Source organism: Malania oleifera, chromosome 1 (assembly GCF_029873635.1).
Source record: "Malania oleifera isolate guangnan ecotype guangnan chromosome 1, ASM2987363v1, whole genome shotgun sequence".
In the NCBI taxonomy this organism is placed as follows: Eukaryota; Viridiplantae; Streptophyta; class Magnoliopsida; order Santalales; family Ximeniaceae; genus Malania; species Malania oleifera.
This window is the reverse complement of record NC_080417.1, coordinates 120,613,167-120,632,833: the sequence shown is the minus strand read 5'-3', so window position 1 is coordinate 120,632,833 and position 19,667 is coordinate 120,613,167. Positions and strand designations below refer to the sequence as shown.

Here is a 19,667-nt window from a genome sequence, read left to right as displayed (position 1 = left end):
TTTTAAACGCTAGAAAGGCTTCAGACTTCTCTTACAAAAAATAAACCTAGCTTTTACAACTAAAATTATCAACGAAAGTAAGTATATATCTCTTACCTCTATTAGAGCATGGAGTTATTGGCCCGCAAATGTCAGAATGAACAAGCTCCATTGTAGCCTTCGCCTTCCATGATTTCCCTTGTGGGAATTAATTATGGTGTTGTTTGCTAACAACGCATTCTTCACAAACTTTAGAAGGATCTGTAATTTGAGGAAGGTCTGTCACCATATTCTTCTATTGTAAAGTCTTCAACCCACCAAAGTTAAGATGCCCATAACGATAATGCCATAGTCATTTCCTTCTCTCCCAATCAGTGTCATGGAGACATAACAGAAACATTCGATGGACTGTCATGTTGACTTTAGCTATCAAGCCTAACTTCTTGTCTTCAATTCTACAAAATCCATTTTTGATAAAGATTCCATATCCCTTTTCTTGTAGCTGACCAACATTGAGTAAGTTTGTTCTCAAATCTAGAACAAAGAGAACGTTAGAAATAGTTTGAATAGAGTTTTTGTTGGTTTGAATTGCTAACTTTCCCTTTCCCATAATAGAGACTATAGAGCCATCGCTGAACTTCACAACATCACGTAAAGCTTCATCCAATTCAGAGAATATAGACTTCTCTCCACTCATATGGTTGCTGCAGCCAGTGTCTAAGTACCACAAGAATTTCTTGCGGGTTTCCTCCTTTAGTGACAAGCCATCAACAAAGACACTTCTTCTTCCTTCTATGCAAAATTGGACTGCTTTCCACCATCTCTCCTTAGATAAGTACGGACACTCTAACTTGTAGTGGCCAAACTTGTGACGCCTAAAGCATTCAATTCTTGATTTGTCTGTTGACTTTGACTTGGAAGGCGTTGAATGATTGTTGTTGTTGTCATGGCCTTTTCCTCTCCCTTGAGAATCAAAGTCTTCATATTTTTTATTTGAGTGTCTACCATCATTGCCACCTCTACCTCTGCCATCATTGCAACCTCTACCTCTGCCTCTTCCTCGTCCATGACCTCCTCCTTTTGATGTCGAGACTTGTAACGCTTGCTCCTCCTTGTCTTGCTGATTCATTTTATGCTCATGAACCAACAAAGAACTTTGCAATTCATCAATGGACATGATGTCAGTGTCTTTAGATTCCTCAAACAAACAAACAACATAGTAGAATTTTGTTGTTATCGAATGAAGAATCTTCTCAGTGATAGTGACATATGTTGTAGAAACTCCAAAAATAGAAATGATAATAAAAATAGAAGAAAAGAGGAAAATGGTTTGGTGAGGACCAAACTGTCAACGGTTTTAGGAGAGCCCAAGAAAATCGTCGACAGTTATACTTCTACTGCAGTCGGGTTAAGGGCAAAATAGTGAAAACCGATTTGGTTAAAGACCAAACCATCGATGATTTTTTGAGAGCTCAAGAAAACTGTCGGAATTGGTGTGATCCCAAGAGGGGAGTGAATTGGGTTTTAAAATATTTTGGCTAAATTAAACATTTACGTCGATTCACCACATATCATATCTCTTTTATAATACAAACGTATATGTAAAATAATTAAACTATGAGAGCAGACATACAAGTGTGTAGTATCTTATTTAATTTAAATGTGTGCAAATATGATAGTAAATAAATAGGAATACACATACTAAATTTAAAGTGCAATAATTTAAATGAGATAGGAAGAGAGAGACACATGATATTTGTTATCGAGGTTCAGTCAAACTAGCCTACGTCCCCACCCTGGGCATACCCCCCAAGGATTGCACTAAACCTGCTCACTTACGAGTGGAGCAGAAACCGTTTACAATGTCCTTCTAAGGCAAACATTCCCCAAATCACTTATCAGGTGGAGCCAACACCTTGCACACATTCCTAGGAGGGTGCATCTCCTAGTTCTCCTAACTGGGTCTGAACCAATTTGAGACTATTCACAGGGCTAGTCTCCCTCTCCCGACCACACATCGGGAATACAATAGATATTCAATAAAATATGTGTACAAAGACAATGCTTCTATACTAACTAGATGATGTACAACAGTATAGCTCAATACATGCACTCTAATATGATATGAGTTATGCTCAGTAGAGTAAGGGTGCTTAAATATATTTAAACCCTAATACAAAATTTTTACCTACAATATATTTCAAAAAAAAAAAAAAAAGGAGAAATCTAGGGTTTTGATCTTTAAATAATTTTTGCACAAATAAAAATGTGAATATATATAAATGAAAAATATGTTCTCCAACAAAGATTTTTCTAATGAAAAACATTTGGTGAAATTGGAATTTAGGCTCAAGAATATTTGTGCAATAAATACAAACAAAAACAAATGCCCAAAAAAAATACTCCCTTTAAAAATAATTTTGAAATAAATAAGTGGAAAGAGAGTGGAAGAGTTTTGGTAATGAATATGCCCCAAGGAAATGATTTTATCAATAAAAATTGGTTTGGGGAAACTTTGATTAACAAAGGTTTAGAGAGAATTTTAGAGTTAATCAAAGTTGCAAATCAAAGAAAATGAGGGGGTATTTATAGATTTTACAAAAATTATGACTGTTAAGGATACGCTTGGTATTTTGGAAAAGTTTAATTAAAAGTTAATAATGTTTTAGCGCTTTTAAAAAAATCCAACCCGAAAGTTTCGATCGACCATATTTGAGGTTCGGTTGAACATATCACTAAGTTCGGTCGACCGTGGCATTTTTGAACTAAGGCTTTGGTCGACCATATTAAGGCAATTTTGAACCCTTCGAGGTTCGTTCAACCAGGGTAGGTTCGGTCAACCATATTTTGTTGCTCGATTAACCAGATCAAATTTCAAATATGAGTATCTTTTCCTTTTTTCTGGGTATGTCCAATGAACTCTGTATATAATATTTTGATCAATATATATTTATTTTTACTGAGCAAAAAGTAAAAAATAAAAAAAAAAAAAAATTTCAAATTGCTAAGTTTGAAGAACCATATTATTACAGGCAGGTGATCATCATGGAAAAGAAGAAGAGAATAGGACAGATGGGCCCACAAACTCCTCTCCTCTTTCTTTACAATCTTTTATTTGTGATGGTCAACATTTTGTACAGCTGAATAGGCGATGAACAAAAGCCAGAAGGGAGCATCGAGGAGTGGGGTCAAGGCAGTCAGCAGCCCAAGTCATCATAGTATTTAGAGAGCCACTTGGCAATGAGGCTGATCTCTTGTTTCCTCACATCCTGGAGCCACTTAGGATCTTCTTTAGTTGAGAATCTCAGGTCCACGTGGTGCGCCCCTAGTTTATATATCAAATCAATCAATCCCTCAATTTATATATAACTAGGAATATTTATTATAGTCTTTATAGTCTTGCTTGGAACACAAATGATTTAAGATAAAATTTCTATCATAATTTTCTGAATATATTAATATAAATCAAATTACATATGTGCACAGATAAACAAACTCTTATTCTTTTTAAAATGCAACATATCTATTTATGTATAAAAATTGGGGCAGGGGTGACACATATGCTAATTGTGGGTTTTTTCATTTTTCTTTAAATTTATCTTCTTGATTTTTGATTTTGATTAATCGTCACTTTATTTTATTTTATTTTAAAAATTCTACCATTTAAATGAGAAAGTTAAGAAACATATACCCCTCATTTTGCTATTATATATTTATGTTTTGGGCCTTTCAAGTGGGCCTAGTGTTAGCCTATTCTTACTATATTATTTTTGGTTATCCTAAAAGTACATTGAACTCAATTTGGTAGGAGAAATAAGTATATCTACAAAATTATGGTTGTTTTTGCTTCCTTATATTATAAGTGTTGTTGGAGATGAGGTTCATATTGAGCGGAACGTATGCACTGGGAAAGTATAGTGAAATAAAAAACAAAAAAACTAGTTATAAGAAGAAATCGTTGAGTGTATGATCGACGGTATGAGTGACAATTTGCTCTCGGTATCAACCATCGGCGTTTCCATTCTATAGAAGGAACAATGCTCGATATTAAAACGCTGAAGGTTTCGTTCGGTGCAGATCACAGATTTTTGAATTTGGAGATCAAAAGATTGGGGGATTTATAGGTTTTTCCTTCGGGATTTGCTACAATATTTTTTTAGATGTATCCTAAGTCTTCTGTGCACGTAGGGTTGATATATACACTATATTTGTAACCTTTAATGTAAGCTTAACGAATTGATAGTGAAAATCAGCCGCTTGATCCCATCGACGTAAGCACATTGCTGAACCACATAAATTCTTGTGTATTTGATTTTACTGTTTTCCTTTATTATATTTGTGAGTGATTGTTCCGTACATTCATCGTTGGTTGCTTGCATTACTTGTTCTGACTCAATTTGTTGGTTTCTGATGTGCATTGCCATTGGTATTCAGGCCACTTTGTACAACAAATTGGTATTAGAGTTGTTGGTTGCAATGGCTGGGATTTCTTCAGCAAAGTTTGATAATGGTAAATTCGATGGAAGGGAAAATTTTAGACTTTGGCAGAGGAGGTTTAAGGATGTGTTGATGTAGCAAGGTATGGTGAAGACACTATACGACAAATATTCAGAAGGCATGAATGACACGAGTTGGACGCAAAAGTTGTGGCTACCAGCAAGCTTTGTCTGGAAGATCGCATGATGTATCACACAATGAATGAGGAATCACTGGCGGCATTTTGACTGAAACTGGAGAGTCGATACATGTTCAAGCCTTTATCAAACAAGTTGTATCTTAAGAAAATACTCTATGGGCTTAAGATGACAGAGGGTTCAGACTTGAAGCAACACATCAACATATTTAATCAAATCATCAGTGATCTAAAGCAAGTTGATGTGAAGTTCGAGGATGAAGACAAAGCGCTGATGCTACTGAATTCCTTACGTACGTCTCCTACGTATGAGAATTTGCTTACGACTCTGACATGTTGGAAAAAGAATCTAGAATTGGAGGATATCATGAGTGCCCTATTTAGGTTCCTTCAAAGGAAGAAGGTTAGTAATGAAAATACTCAAGGTGAAGGGCTTGTGGCGAAAGGGAACTAGGATCGTGGGAGGAGCAAGTTTCGGGATGGACAGAGTAACAATAGGGCTCATTCCAATTCCATGAAAAGGAAGGACGTGTGGTATTTTAAGTGCGGAAAAAGGGGCACATAAAATCCGATTGTCTGGAGAGAAAGAAAGGGAATGCTAAAAACAAAGAAGGTTCATCAAGCACAACGAATGTAGTGGAAGAAGGAGACTCTAGGAGCGGTGATGGTGATATGCTCTCGATTTCATCTGGGTCAGATGAGTTCACAGATTCTTGGATCTTAGACTCGACACGCTCTTATCATATGACACCCAACAAAGACTGGTTCAACACTTACAGATTCGTGAGTTCTGGTTCCGTTTTGATAGGAAACGATGCTACCTGCAAAGTTGTCGGGATGGGGAATATCAGAATCAAGATGTATGATGGTGTAGTGATAATGTTATGTGATGTTAGGCAGATACCGGAGTTAAGAAAGAATATGATTTCATTAGACACCTTAGATTGTAATGGGTTTAGTTACAAGTCTGAAGGTGGAGTAATGAGGGTGAGCAAGGGTGTTCTTTTTGTGATAAAGGGGCTAAAAGTACCAGCGAATATTTATACATTGCAGGGTACTACGGTTGTAGGTGGAACTGCATTTGCAGAGTCTAAGTCTAATAGTACTATTTTGTGGCATATGCGGCTAGGGAATATAAGTGAGCATGGAATGAAGGAACTTCACAAGAGAAATATTTTGAAGGGGGTCAAATCATGAAAGTTGGATTTCTACAAGTACTGTGTGCTTGGGAAGCAGAATAGGGTTCATACCATGGAAGCCATGCACAAAACGAAGGGAATACTTGACTACATTCACTTGGATGTTTGGGGACTAGTGAGAGTGGCATCATGAGGGGGCATGTGTACTTCGTGAGTTTCTTTAATGATTATTCATGAAAGGTTTGGGTGTACTTCATATTGCACAAGTCGGAGACATTTTCCAAGTTTAAATTTTGGAAAGCTGAGGTGAAAAACCAGATGAGGAGAAAGATTAAGTGCCTCAGGTCAAACAGTGGCACTGAGTACACAAACTCGAGTTTAAGAGAGTTTTACGAGCAGCGTGTGTTGACCTGATAGGTCATACCCTGTCTTGATTATGACAAATGCTCAGGTATTTAATGATTAATGAATTTGTGTGCAGGATCAATTGGAGGTTTCAATATGATGCACATGGACGTGAAGAAGCTAGAGACCCAATACATTTATTTGTTGTAAGTTAATTAAGATTTATTTGGGCATGTAATAATTAAAGATCAAAGGTCTGTAATAATTAATGCATTGTATGCATGATAGGATAGATAAGCTCAAAGGCCTTACGTTGACTATAAGACCTACAATTATACATAAAAAAGTCTCCCATAATCTTAGATTTAACTATCATGTGAATAGGGACAATTTTATAAGAAGAATAGGATCGAAATGCACAAAGTTGGCTTGTTTAGTCGACCAAACCCCAACACTATATACACTTCGATCGACCAAACCTCCCCAAGGTCAATGGTTTGACCCTTCGATCAACTAACCCCAAAATAAGCAGCATCGCCTTGGTCGACCAAATAGACACGTGGGAAATCCCAATGGCCTAGTCGACCTAAATTTTAGTATAAAATTGACTTGCTTAACCGAACATCCATGTTCGGTCAACCAAACTCAACCTGGTCGACCGACACTCGGAGGTTCTAAAAATTGCCTTAAGTCTGATCAACCATCTTCCCAGTTCAAATTCATCCTGGTCGACCAAACTGGGCAACTCGGTCGAGCGAACCATAAAAATGGTCACTCAACCCTCTCGGGTTGCTCGGATTTTATAGAGGTTAAAATGTTATTAATCTTTATTGACCCAATTTAAACTTTTCCAAAAATGCCAGATAGGTTCCAACGGTTATAATTTCAGGGGTGTCTATATATACCCCCTCATTTGCATGTATTAGGGCAAGATTAGCAAACACGATTTGCAAATTTTCTCTGAAATTCAAAAATCTCATTTTTCATATTCAAGCATCCTACTTCCATTCTTACTTATCCTTATTGAAAATCTTGCTAAGTAAGAGTGTTCTTGTGATTTTCTCATTAAGCTTACACTCTCATTTGTTCTAGTTGATTGAGAAATATTTTTATTTGAGAGTAAGCTAAAAGTTTTTCTTGGAGACTTTATCAATAAGTCTTCCTTGGGAAAACTCCTTAGAGCTTGTGAGTTTTGCACTATCATTGCAATACTCAAGAGCTAGTATTGTTTTTTATTTATGAAATAAATTTTTACAAACTATTTTCAAATATCTCTTGTGCCTATTTTTGAGAAAAATATTTTTGAAATATTAGCTTGTATTGTGAAGATCTTTGTTGCTGCATCGAGATTGATATTAGTATCTTGACACAAAGATCCTAACACATACACTCTCACGTACTGATTGCTATATTTGCATTAATTTTTTAGAGTAGATATTAAAACTATATTGAACTTATCATATCTTATCATACAGTAGTGTGTTGATTATTACTAGTGCAAATCTGCTTTATTGAGAAGCAAATTTCTTGTACGCATCTTGTAATAAAATCTAATTGCATTCCACGCATAGCCTGAAGAGGTGGTAATCCAGTTCGGAAGGATTGATTGTAAAAGTTGAAGTCAACCTTGTACTAATTGACCTGATTGTAATTAGGTGCTGCTCCACCCATTAAGTGAGCCTTAATGTAATGCTTGTGCTCGTGAGTGAAGGTGGTGATGTAAGCACTGTTGCCAAACCTCGATAACATATCTAGTGTTATCTCTTTTTTATTACTTTATTGTGCATGTTTAATTAGTTTACTCGTAAAGTTTAATTTCTACTCAATATATACATTGATTTATTTTATCGGCACTAGATTGACCTTAGGTTTGTGTAATACTACTGCAGGTTGATTGACCTAGGGGATTCATTTTTTAAAATACCAATTCACCCCCCCCCTCCTCTTGGAATTACAGCAAAGCTAACATCATAGTGTAAGGAGAGATCAAAGCTTGAGGTGAAGTCTAGATGATGCATCTTTTTGGAATATCAAAAAAATGTGAAAGGATTCAAACTTTAGGATCCGGTGGAATAAAAAAAAGTGGTGATCAATAGAGACATGGTTGTTAATGAGAAAGTCATGTTGCAGCCTACTCAAGAAAGAAGGAGAGAAACAAGTGCCAGAAAACTGTTGCAGCAATGAGCATGTTGTGCAGATAGAATTGGAGACTCGGGACAGAAATACATGGAGTTTTAGCTCAATCGAGAGATCAGTAGGTGATGCAAGTGGAGTTGGAGACTCATGGTAGAGATGACAGTGCAAAGAGTTCTAGCTCGGGGGACCAGCAACATTGTAGTATAACTGTAGACTGACCCAAACGCGTCATCAGGCCAACCCCTAGGTATGGATTTGATGATCTTGTGTCTTATGCACTTATCACTAGCAGTGAAGATCTTACTACCTTTAAGGAGGCAATGCACGACCAGGAGAAAAATAGTTGGATGGGCGTTATGGTGGAGGAGATGGAATCACTGGATAAGAATAAAACATGGGACTTGGTAGAGCATCCATCTAGGAAGTGGCGATTGGATGGAAGTGGGTGTACAGGAAGAAAGAAGCAATTTTAGAAAAGGAGAAAGAGAAGTTTAAGGCTCGGTTGGTAGCAAAGGGATACTCGCAAAGGAAGGGAGTTAATTATGATGAGATCTTATCCTATGTGGTCAGACACACTTCCATCAAGGTAGTGTTGGGATTAGTGGTGCAATACGACATGTATATGGAGCAGATGGATGTAAAGACAGCTTTCATGTTGATTTGGAGGAGCTGATTTACATGACATAATTAGAAGGATTTTTCCAACTTGGACGGGAGCATTTGGTTTGTAATATAAAGAAGTCACTTTACAGGCTAAAGCAGTCTTCGAGGCAGTGGAACAAACGGTTTGACGCCAATATGATCTGTATTGGCTACAAAAGGTGTGAGTACGAAAACTACATCTATATGAGGGGTTTTGAGGCTGGTTCTCTCAAATTTCTATTGCTTTATGTCAATGAAATACTTATTACTGCAAAAGACATGAATGAGGTGAATAATCAGTTGAAGACTTTGTTGGGTAAAGAGTTTGACATGAAAGACTTGGGTACAACCAAGAGGATTCTTTGCATGGAGATTCATAGGGACATAACTATAGGGAGATTGTGGTTATCTCAGAGTGGCTATGTGGAGAAGGTGTTGGAGAGATTTAGCATGACTAATGTTAAACCGGTGAGTACACCATTAGCGAGTCATTTTAGACTATCTACCGCCTACTGCCCAAAGACAGACGATGAGGTTCATTCATGACATGTCGAAGGTCCCCTATGTCGATGCAGTAGGGTGTTTGATGTATGACATGGCGTGTACAAGTTCAGACCTAACACAAGTTGTCAGCGTGGTGAGCAAGTTCTTTTCAAATCCGGGTCGAGAATAGTGGGATGTTTTCAAGTGGATTCTAAGGTACTTAAGGGGTACAACCAGATATGACATTATGTTTAGTAGACAACAGAGTAATCCATCAGCGATAAGGTATGTGGATGGTGACTACGCAGGAGACTTGGATGACAAAAGGCCTACCACGAGATACGTGTTCACCCTTGTGGGAGGATCTATTTGTTGGAGTTCTATGGTGGTGTCACTCATTATCTTATCTACTATTGAGTCAGAGAACATGGTAGTAGCTGAGGCTGCTAAGGAAGCATTGTGGCTTACAAGATTGGTCAAGAAGTTGGGTGTCCAGTAAGGTGGAGTTCGGCTATAGTGTGATTGTTAGAGTGTCATTCATTTGGCAAAGAACCAGTTGGCAAAGAACCAGGTGTATCATGCAAGGACAAAGCTCATTGATGTGCGGTCTCACAAGAACAGGGAATTGGTTGCTTCAAGTGAACTTATATTTAAGAAGGTTCACACGTTTGATAAAGAAGCTAATACGTTGAAAAAGCTTTTCACAGCGGACAAGTTCAAACATTGCTTGGACTTGATCAACGTCTCCAGGTGCTACATAGGAGGTAGTCCCAATCTTCTATCTCAGGTGGAGCAACGAGTTGTGCTTTCATATTTCTCCTAAGCTATGAATATTGGCCAAGGTGGATATTGTTGGAGATATGGCTCATGTTAAGTGGAATGTATGCACCGGAAAAGCATGGTAAAGCAAAAAACAAATAAGATGGTTGTAAAAAGAAACCATCGACTGTTTGGATGAAAGTATGAGTGACGGTTTGCTCTCGGTATCAAACCGTCAATAGTTTCATTCAGCTCATATCACAAATTTTTGAATTTGGAGATCACTAGATTGGGGGATTTGGAGGTTTTTCCTCTGGGATTTGTTACAACAATGTTTTAGATGTATTCTAAGTGTTCTGTGCGCATAAGGTTGATATATAAACTATATTTGTAACCTTTAATGTAAGTTTGACGAATTGATACTGAAAATCAACCGCTTGCTCCTATGGATGCAGGCACATTGCTAAACCACATAAATTCTTGTGTCTTTGATTTTATTGCTTTCCTTTATGCACTATGTGAGTGATAGTTCCATATTCATCGTTGCTTGCTTGCATTATTTGTTCCGATTCGATTTGTTTGTTTCCGCTACGCATTGGCATCGACATTTAGACCACTTTGCACAACAAGTGCTTTCTTGCAAAAAAATTTGTTATATCTAAATAATTTTCTGCATAGGATGGTAACATCTACTTAATAACAATTTCTATATGCCCCAAAGATCAAATTGTCCACTAGTTGTTCTCCACCTACTTTTTGTAATTTATTAATTTGCTCTAACAACATATATTCATTATTTTTGCCATTGTATAGACATACATTTCGTACCAAAGAACCACCCCATTTGAAATTTTAAATTAAAAATAGTATAAGGAGAGGGCTAAAGGGTTTTATAATGAGGGATAAACTGTCTTACTATAAGTAAGTCGAGCTTAATGGAACTATAATGCATCGATCCAAAAAAGGAAAATAACAAAAAAGTTCAAGATGGAGGAGGGATACGATGTAACTAACCTTCTTTTGCAACTATGGCAATTATGCTCTTGGATATGTTCTTTAGCACCCTGCATGATTTCATACGGAATTAAGAAAATTACATAACATGAGAGAGAGAGAGAGAGAGAGAGAGAGAGAGGGAGAGAGAGAGAGAGAGAGAGAGAGAGAGAGAGAGAGAGAGAGAGAGTCATATTTAATTGTATACTCACCCTGCACCACTCCAAGGATCTCTTAAGCCGTTAAAGAAAATAATGTTGCTTCCAAACCTTTTCAAGACCCTCTCAATATTCTGTAAAAAGGCAAGCTAGAGTATTTAAAGCATCCAAATATAATTAATGCAGACAATACTAATCGAATTAAAAAATGTTGTGATACGTATGTGCACATAAACGGAAACCAACTCCTCTTATTACTTGGGATATATTTAAGAGAGAGAGAGAGAGAGAGAGAGAGAGAGAGAGAGAGAGAGAGAGTTACATGGCCACCAAATTCAGTAGTAATCCAATGAGGTCGGGGATAGATTCCGTAGTAAAGTCGACAGTACTCTACATGCTCACTGTAGTCTGATTGATAAGCAGGAAACATACTCTTCTCGTCACTCCCATCCGTCTGCATTACCATCTCTGTGCATGCCTGCAAGACTCCCTCCCTCGTCAGCTTTATACTAATATTTATAATTTCATGCATGTATAGCACTTGCCCTTACATTGTTTATGGTGAATTTTTATTTATTGATACTGTTTGGAACTTGGAAAATCCAAGTAGTGATGGCGGTTTAATTGGGGGTTGGGAGCGTCATCCTAGGCAACCATTGATGATGATATGGCTGATTCTAGTACAATCTTGATTTCGAGGGATTAAAGACTCTTAGTTTTATTTTTACTTTTTTTTTCATTTACTGTTTTTCTTGGCTTATTTGATTTCTTAGTCACCCAAAAAAAGTTGAGGCCCTTGATGGTTAGTGATACCAGTCTTTCAGCATTAGGCCAATCACACTAATGGTTTTATGGCTGTGGTCTTTTGCGTATGCAGCCCATGATGTGGGGACAAGTAAACCACAATAAGACTTTCTTAACCTCAGCCCCGTATAATAATTCCCAGACAAACTATAGTTTTGAGAGAAGGGAAAAGGGTAGTTTACTCAGACTCAATCTCCATCCCAAGTAAAGAGGAATACCATAATGAAAGTAGGCAACTATTACGGATTACAGATTGATATGATAGATTTAATTTTATTCCTAAAGATGTTTGTCATCTATGTTGGCATATCTATTTGTTTGCTCCATTTGTTTGTATGGAGCTCATCCGCACTATTCATCGCTTGTTTCCCACCCGTCTAGCACTGGGAAATGACTTTCCAACTGTTTATGTTGGGATTCATTGGATTGGTAAACTCTTCCATATTCTTAGTTTGCACTTTTCCTTCGTAGATCAACTTTGTGCGTAGTGTTCTATTGAGCATCGACAAAAGGAGCGTTCTATTTCTTTTCAACCTAAAAGAACTTTTTTACTTTGGGAGCTAAAGTCTATGCATTTAGTGCTTTGAAATCTTTGGCAAAGGCAATATGGTTTCTTTGATGTTCATTGTGGCGTGTTGCTGCCATATATATATTGTTTGTTTGAGTAACTATTCTGTAATCTGTTGGCTGGCCAAGACATTGATTCAATGGCAACTGTGCCTGTTCTAATCTGTGATTTTCTTTTTGATGCGTTCATTATTGTAAGTGTTTTGGTGGTTTCAGATTTCTAATTCGAAATTGTGAAATTATTTTATTACGGTAGCTCAAATGAATCGACATCAGCACCTCATGCCTAGGTGCACCTCATTTCATAAAATATTAAATTTATACAGTATGTCTCTACTCCACATGTTAATGCGTTTATTTTCTAAATTTTATACATATTAAAAATTAATTATTTTCTTTAAATATTTGGAAGACATGTAAATTCTTCTTATCTTTTATTTATCTAAACCCTTAGACTTATGTGAGTCAGACTCATAATTAGTGACATAATTCCAACCACTATTAATAGAATTTTTTTTTTTAAATATAATTCTATATTTATAATGACTTTCAAGAAAAATGTTTATTATGATTATGTCATCACACTATGTAGGAATGTAAAAAATTCCTAACATTTAATTTTATTTCAAGTTTCATTTGACAAATCAAACAGGGGGATAAATTCAAATAATAGTGCATAGAAAAAAAAATATTAGAATATATTTGATTTAACGAACAGTGCCTTATGAATTGCTTTGTTGTTCGAGAAAAAGCTAAGAAAAAGTTGGCCTAGCCTACCACCCAGTACTGTTGCCTTTGTTGGCCATGGAGCCATGGTGGATGGATGAGGTCAATAATTTTTTTGAGGATGATTAACTGTGTAGAAGGATGACGTGGAGGAGCTTATGAAATGATTCAAACATAGGCCTTTTGAGTTGATTATGAATTTATGATTACTATTGCCTTTACTGGCAACACCACGTGGAGCCATGGTGGATGGATGAGGTCAATAATTTTTGGGGGGATGATTAACAGTGTAGAAGGATGACGTGAAGGAGCTTATGAAATGATTCAGACATAGGCTTTTTGAGTTGATTATGAATTTATGATTAATATTGCCTTTATTGGCAACACCACGTGGAGCCATGGTGGATGGATGAGGTCAATAAGTTTTTTGAGGATGATTAACTGTGCAGAAGGATGACGTGGAGGAGCTTATGAAATGATTCAGAAAGAGGCCTTTTGAGCTGATTATGAATTTATGATTACTATTGCCTTTATTGGTAACACCACGTGGAGCCATGGTGGATGGATGAGGTCAATAATTTTTTGGGGGATGATTAATCGTGTAGAAAGATGATGTGGAGGAGCTTATGAAATGATTCGGACAGAGGCCTTTTGAGTTGATAATGAATTTATGATTACTGTTACCTTCTTTGGCAAGACAGCGTGGAGCCATGGTATAAGGATGAGGTCAATAATTTGTTGGGGGATGATTAGCTGTGTAGAAGGATGACGTGGAGGAGCTTATGAAATGATTTAGACAAAGGCCTTTTGAGTTTATTATGAATTTATAATTACTATTGCCTTTATTGGCTATACTGCGTGGATCCATGGTAGATGGATGAGGTTAATAATTTTTTGGGGGATGATTAAATGTGTAGAAGGATAATGTGGAGGAGCTTATGAAATGATTCAGAGAGAGGCCTTTCGAATTGATTATGAATTTATGATATATAAAGTTGCCACCATGGGGCCCACCCAAGGCATGATTAGACCCACGGTGACTCTTTTAATTCACTAAGTATTTTATTCTTAGATTTTATAATAACTATCTTATAAAATTGTCCCCAATAAATTAAATGATTTTTGAGTAAACTCTACATTTTTAAAAAATTTAAAATTATTTTGACTCAATTTGCATCATCTTAGTTACTGTCACATATTTTATAAGTCAGTTTGTGCAAAGAATTAGTGTAAATTTTTCGAGGGCTTAATATTTTTTTTAAAATTTAAAATACAAATTCACCATGTATAATTAATAATAATTTAAAATGAAAATTTTAAATACTTTTTTCTATACCAAAACTAATAACAAATTAAACTAATGATACTTTGATAGCGAGATCAGGGATTATTCTCTCATTTAAAAAGCTCTGAACATTATTCTATACCATGCTAATTTTAGTTTATTTCAATATCTATACCAAATCTCTTAAAAGTAATGGTTAGTATATTATGTAAAAATTTTTAATTAAAATATAATAAATTAATTTATATTTATATTTTTAAATTATATCAATTCACTTTTAATGGTTTTTTTTTTTATTACACACCGAGTTTTCACGTGTCCGTTTTATGGTTCACGTAACTAATCCCGCGCCCCTTAAAGCCGACCCTGCAACTTCAAAGGGAGGTAAATTTCAGGAATTCAGGGGTCACTTTTAATAGTTAACTAATATATATAGATGTCCTTATATAAAAAAATGACTAAATGAAAAATAATTTTCTTTTTCAAGTTAACGGTTTCTCTTTTTAGAATAATAAAGGAGATGAGACGAAAGAAGTAATGTAAGATTCCAAACCTGATACCGCCATCCACTGTGCCCATGATACTGCCATCCAGTGAGGCCACGGGGATCATACTGATAATTCACATCATAACACGTGGCAGTTCCAGAGTAGTTATAGTATATGTTAGCCGCATCGTACACCTTGGCAAATGTGTCATTTCCAGTCGTTGAGTCGTCTATTGCTTTGCACATCTGCACACCCTCAGAACAATGCCATTAGGCCAGTCACCACTCCCAGACGTCTTATATATAATTCTATTTCTATACTTTTATGACTATTTTGTCCCTCTCTCTTGGTTATTTTTCTTAATTAAAAATATATATTAAAAAAAAAACCTTTGGTGAAATAAAACTACCAACAAACTATGATGTAAAATGGAAGTAGAAAACGATAAATTTAAAAATAATGGGAAACAAAGTTGGATAGAAAATTCTATTGCTACTTCATTGATAAGGAAATGACTATTGTATAGGCTAAAAATAAACAGTTACATGTACAAAAATAGGCACCACTAACATCATGCTAAATAATTCTTAGGCACCACTAACATCATGTTAAACAACTTCTAGGCACCACTAATATCATGTTAAACAACTCCTAGACACCACTAACATCATGCTGAATAACTTATAGGCACCACTAACATCATGCCACCACTAATATCATGCTAAACAACTCTTAGGCACCACTAACATCATGTTAAACAACTTCTAGATATCACTAACATCATGCTAACTAAATCCTACAAACTAGGCAGAAAGTAAAACACATTTGCTGCTATTAATTTATTCAACAAACCCTCTCTTAAACTGATGTTTCATACATAAAATCAGTTTAATAAGACTTAAACTTTAAAATGCCGTCCCTCAGATAAAGTTCTTTGAATTACAAACACCAAGTAATTCCTTGAGCTTATGAAATGCTAGAAATTTGAGAGACTTTGTTAGAATATCAGTAATCTGGTCTTCACTTCTACAGTAAACCAAATTAATTACTCCATCATTTGTAAGATCTCTCAAAAAATGAAACTTCACATCTATATGCTTGCTTCAATCATATAGAACAAGATTCTTTGAGAGCTTTATTTGTGCTTAAAGAATACTAATGATACTTAAATTTATGTTTTAAATATTAGATGACTACTTTATCACTTGTTATTTTTTTATTTTACAAAAAAAAAAGAAATAAAAAAGAGTGGGTAATAAGAATGAATGTACATATACCTGTTTTATTGGATAAGCTGGCAAAGGATTAAAGAAATTGGATGGAGTAGGATAATCTGTCATAGCAGCGTAAGTATATGCTGCGGCAAGCCAATCCCGTATATCACTTGCACTAACATTATTTCTTTAAGGAAAAAATAAAATAAGAGGAGATGAAAGGTCAAAGCTTGTCAGAAGAATCGGTTACTGAAAACTAATTAAGTACAAAAGATTAAATAAAAAAGTGCTTACCTGCATAATCTAAAGGATTTTTGCAATAAGTCAAGTCCCCCTGCTTGCTGTACCGCATTTTCAATCTGCTCCCACGATCCTTTTATCACTTTGTAACAATTCTCACTCTCACTCTAATTTTTCACATGCAGCACACACCAAAAATATACTGAATTTTTTAGTACTTCAACCCAAAAAGAGACCATAACACAAATTCCACAGAGAGAGAGAGAGAGAGAGAGACCCTAAAGTCGTTGGTGATGATGGTGTTGAAGGAATTGGGAGACGTTATATTGTCAAAATAGAGGATTGGGGCAGAAGAAGCCAGAGCTCCCATGGTCACGTGTGGATACTTCAGCCTAAACCACGCTGCCAGCACTGCTCAATTAAAAACAAACCAACCAATCACTAATACTCATAATCACAATTAGAAATTCAGATACCACTCCCATCTCATCCTTTCATTCATTAATTGTTGTTGAGATCAAGGATAATTAATTAATTAATTAATTAATTAATGGGGGGAACAAATGCATACTTCCTCCATAGGATCCTCCAAAGACGAACACAGGAGAGTCAGTTGCTGTTAAATTATTCTTGAGATCAAGGATGAGAGTGGCATAGTCCGCCAATGCCTGCGTCGAGCTCAGATACCCAAGCCTGCTTGCATTTCTGTATTCTACATCCTTATTGCCCCCAAACGGAGTTGATTTTCCGTAGTATCTATGCTGCAGTTTCAATTCACAGTTGGAAAAGAACGAGTCAAGCGGTTCCCAATCTCACTGAATATATATCATATTCAAATAAATAAATGAAAAAGGGGACATGGGTGGTGATCTCCTCCCTCTTGCTCTGTAACCTTGCTGTGCATCTATGCACCCATTCTCTATTTGCATACCCAGAAAATTGAAGAAAGTTTTAAATATTGCATATAATTTGAATGAGAAAATTGAAAGTATTACCTCAATGAATACGACAAGAGCTCTGAAATGGGGGGCGGTTTCGAACATAAAGCCAGTGTTCTGCGCAAACCACTCTATATCTCCTTCATTTCCCATGTAGACGAAGATGGGGGAGTTATTGGCGGCGCCACCCCAGTGCTTGTGGCTGATCAAGTATCTCTGTTGGAAGGTTTGGTAGCTCTGGGGATTGAAATTGAAGTGATCCAGAGTTTGGGTAAAGTATTTGGCTTCGTATAGCTCATCTCTATTTTCCGCAGCAAGAGAGAATCTCTCGGGTTGAATAACAGAAGAAGGAAACCTGGGCGTGATTTTGCCAATTGATTTGTCAACGACAGCGGATAAAAAGAGCAAGAGAGAAACCCAAAAAAATTTGGAGCCACCTGCCATTATCCTGACGCTTGTGGTTTTCTGGTTTCTACGCATTACCCATTATATATACACACACAAGGAGAGGGTGTGGGAGAGAAGGTTTGGAAGGAATCTACGTAGGTTGGGGCGTTAGAGATCCTATGCATCAAGATGGAGAAGATGCCGTGTGATATACGGTGGAGATGCATCTGATCAGGAACAGTAGGTTGATCTTGACAGAGCAAAAAAATAGAACGGGTTGTGGACATTGAGTTGAGTGGGATATTGGGACGGAGAGTGCAGAGGAAGAGTTTTTTATTTCTTACTTTAATGAGAAGTAAAAGTGTCGAGCGATTTTTATGTAAAAAATGCTGACGAGTGAGTTTTAAACAAGGTAGACTGCACCTTGGTTGACACGTGGCAGCCGATCCGGCGTCTTTTAGTTAAATATCACTAGGTTTTGCCTAGGAAATTCCGACGCCGGCTGAGGTGGCAGCAAAAATGGCTGGATCTTCCAGCGAGTCTTGCTCTAATTTTTGAAGTCTTCCACCTTAATTTTTCTCGCGAAATTGGAGAGCAGCAGGCCGAAGAGTGACCGTTGCAGCCGGTTGTAGAGGGGACGGATTTCCAAAGCTTCGTCTTGCAAATCCCCTTTACCCCAGCCCCACCGCCCGCTTCTCTATCACCCCTGTGACTGATCAGGGGACGATCTTCCGGATTGTTATATCCCGGCCAATCCATCTTGAGTGATTTAATCGGGAACAGAGTTCCTCAGGATGCCGGCAACAGCAGGTAGAGTTCGCATGCCTGCGAACAATCGGGTGCACAGCAGTGCTGCCCTTCAAACCCACGGGATATGGAAGAGCCCCATTGGGTACGACCTGTATGCCCCAAATAAGGAGAAATCCAAGAATTCTTCCTAGCAGAAGTCCTCAAACTCTGAGCCTGAGCCTGAAAATGCATTTGTGAGTTTCCAAGGGCTTCTTGCGCTTGCCTGTATAACTGGCTCCAATGCTGATGAGGTTCGTGGAGCATGTAAGAAGTGCGGTCGAGTTGGGCACCTTACCTACCAATGTAGGAATTTTCTTAGTGTTAAGGATGATATTAAGGGCAAGGACCCAGATGCATTGTAGGCTGCTGTGTTTTCAGGGTTGGATAAACTGAAAGGCAGTGCAGGTAAGGGGAATGGTAGGACTGCTGAGAGCTCAGAAGAGGAGGTTGAGAGTGAGACTTCTGATTCTGATATCGATTCAGAAATTGAGAGGATTATTGCTGAACAGTGGGGGAGGAAGCCAAGTGATAAACGGAAGGGGAAGAAAGCAAGTGATAAAGGACGGTCATCGAGAAAGAGGGACCCCAGTGATGATGATCGCCGACACCGTCAAACAAAAAGTAGGAAGGAGAAGAGGAGGAGAAGTCATCGGTATTTGATGATTCGGATGTGTCAGATGATGTGTGATAGGCGTCACATGCAGAAGAGCAGGAGGGCAGCATCATGTTCTGATTCTGATGGCAGTGGTTCTGATGATTTACGGGTTGGCAGAGGCACGAAACGGTCTGAGAAGAGGAGCAGGAAACGCCGTGAAGCTGATGATGAATAGTGTTTCTATGACAGTCATCTTGGGAAAAGACGTATGTGATCTTATGGAAACCAGTGATTGGTGACCGGAGCAAACCATCAACTTTAGTCGTTATTATATGATATCGTATTAGTTTGTGGCTGAACTGTTTAA

The 19,667-nt window shown here is 37.2% G+C and overlaps 2 protein-coding genes and 1 pseudogene across 2 annotated transcripts; 1 reads left to right on the top strand and 2 right to left on the bottom strand.

Annotated features, from left to right (window-relative positions):
- Nucleotides 1-331: 331 nt before the first annotated feature.
- LOC131148628 (uncharacterized) lies at nt 332-1,156 on the bottom strand. The gene has a single exon (XM_058098468.1). The coding sequence runs from the start codon at nt 1,154-1,156 to the stop codon at nt 332-334; it is 825 nt and encodes a 274-aa protein (XP_057954451.1).
- A 1,817-nt stretch (nt 1,157-2,973) lies between these two features.
- LOC131160493 (uncharacterized) lies at nt 2,974-17,982 on the bottom strand. The gene is made up of 10 exons (XM_058116254.1): nt 17,587-17,982; nt 17,163-17,352; nt 16,869-17,002; nt 16,646-16,758; nt 16,415-16,526; nt 15,203-15,382; nt 11,590-11,745; nt 11,322-11,401; nt 11,131-11,180; nt 2,974-3,304 (listed from the first exon to the last, which is right to left on the bottom strand). Exons 1-10 carry the CDS (start codon nt 17,971-17,973, stop codon nt 3,177-3,179), a joined length of 1,530 nt encoding a protein of 509 aa, XP_057972237.1. The 5' UTR covers nt 17,974-17,982; the 3' UTR covers nt 2,974-3,176.
- A 645-nt stretch (nt 17,983-18,627) lies between these two features.
- Nucleotides 18,628-19,667, top strand: LOC131161341 (CAX-interacting protein 4-like; annotated as a pseudogene).

Bases quoted from the DNA above. Each gene is read 5' to 3' on its own strand.
- LOC131148628 (XM_058098468.1), bottom strand. From the start codon at position 1,156: ATGTCCATTGATGAATTGCAAAGTTCTTTGTTGGTTCATGAGCATAAA.
- LOC131160493 (XM_058116254.1), bottom strand. From the start codon at position 17,973: ATGGCAGGTGGCTCCAAATTTTTTTGGGTTTCTCTCTTGCTCTTTTTA. The intron at 16,527-16,645 runs GTAAGCACTTTT...AAATAATGTTAG, and splicing joins AAATCCTTTAGATTATGCAG to TGCAAGTGATATACGGGATT. The intron at 3,305-11,130 runs GTTAGTTACATC...TATATAAACTAG, and splicing joins TGCCATAGTTGCAAAAGAAG to GGGCGCACCACGTGGACCTG.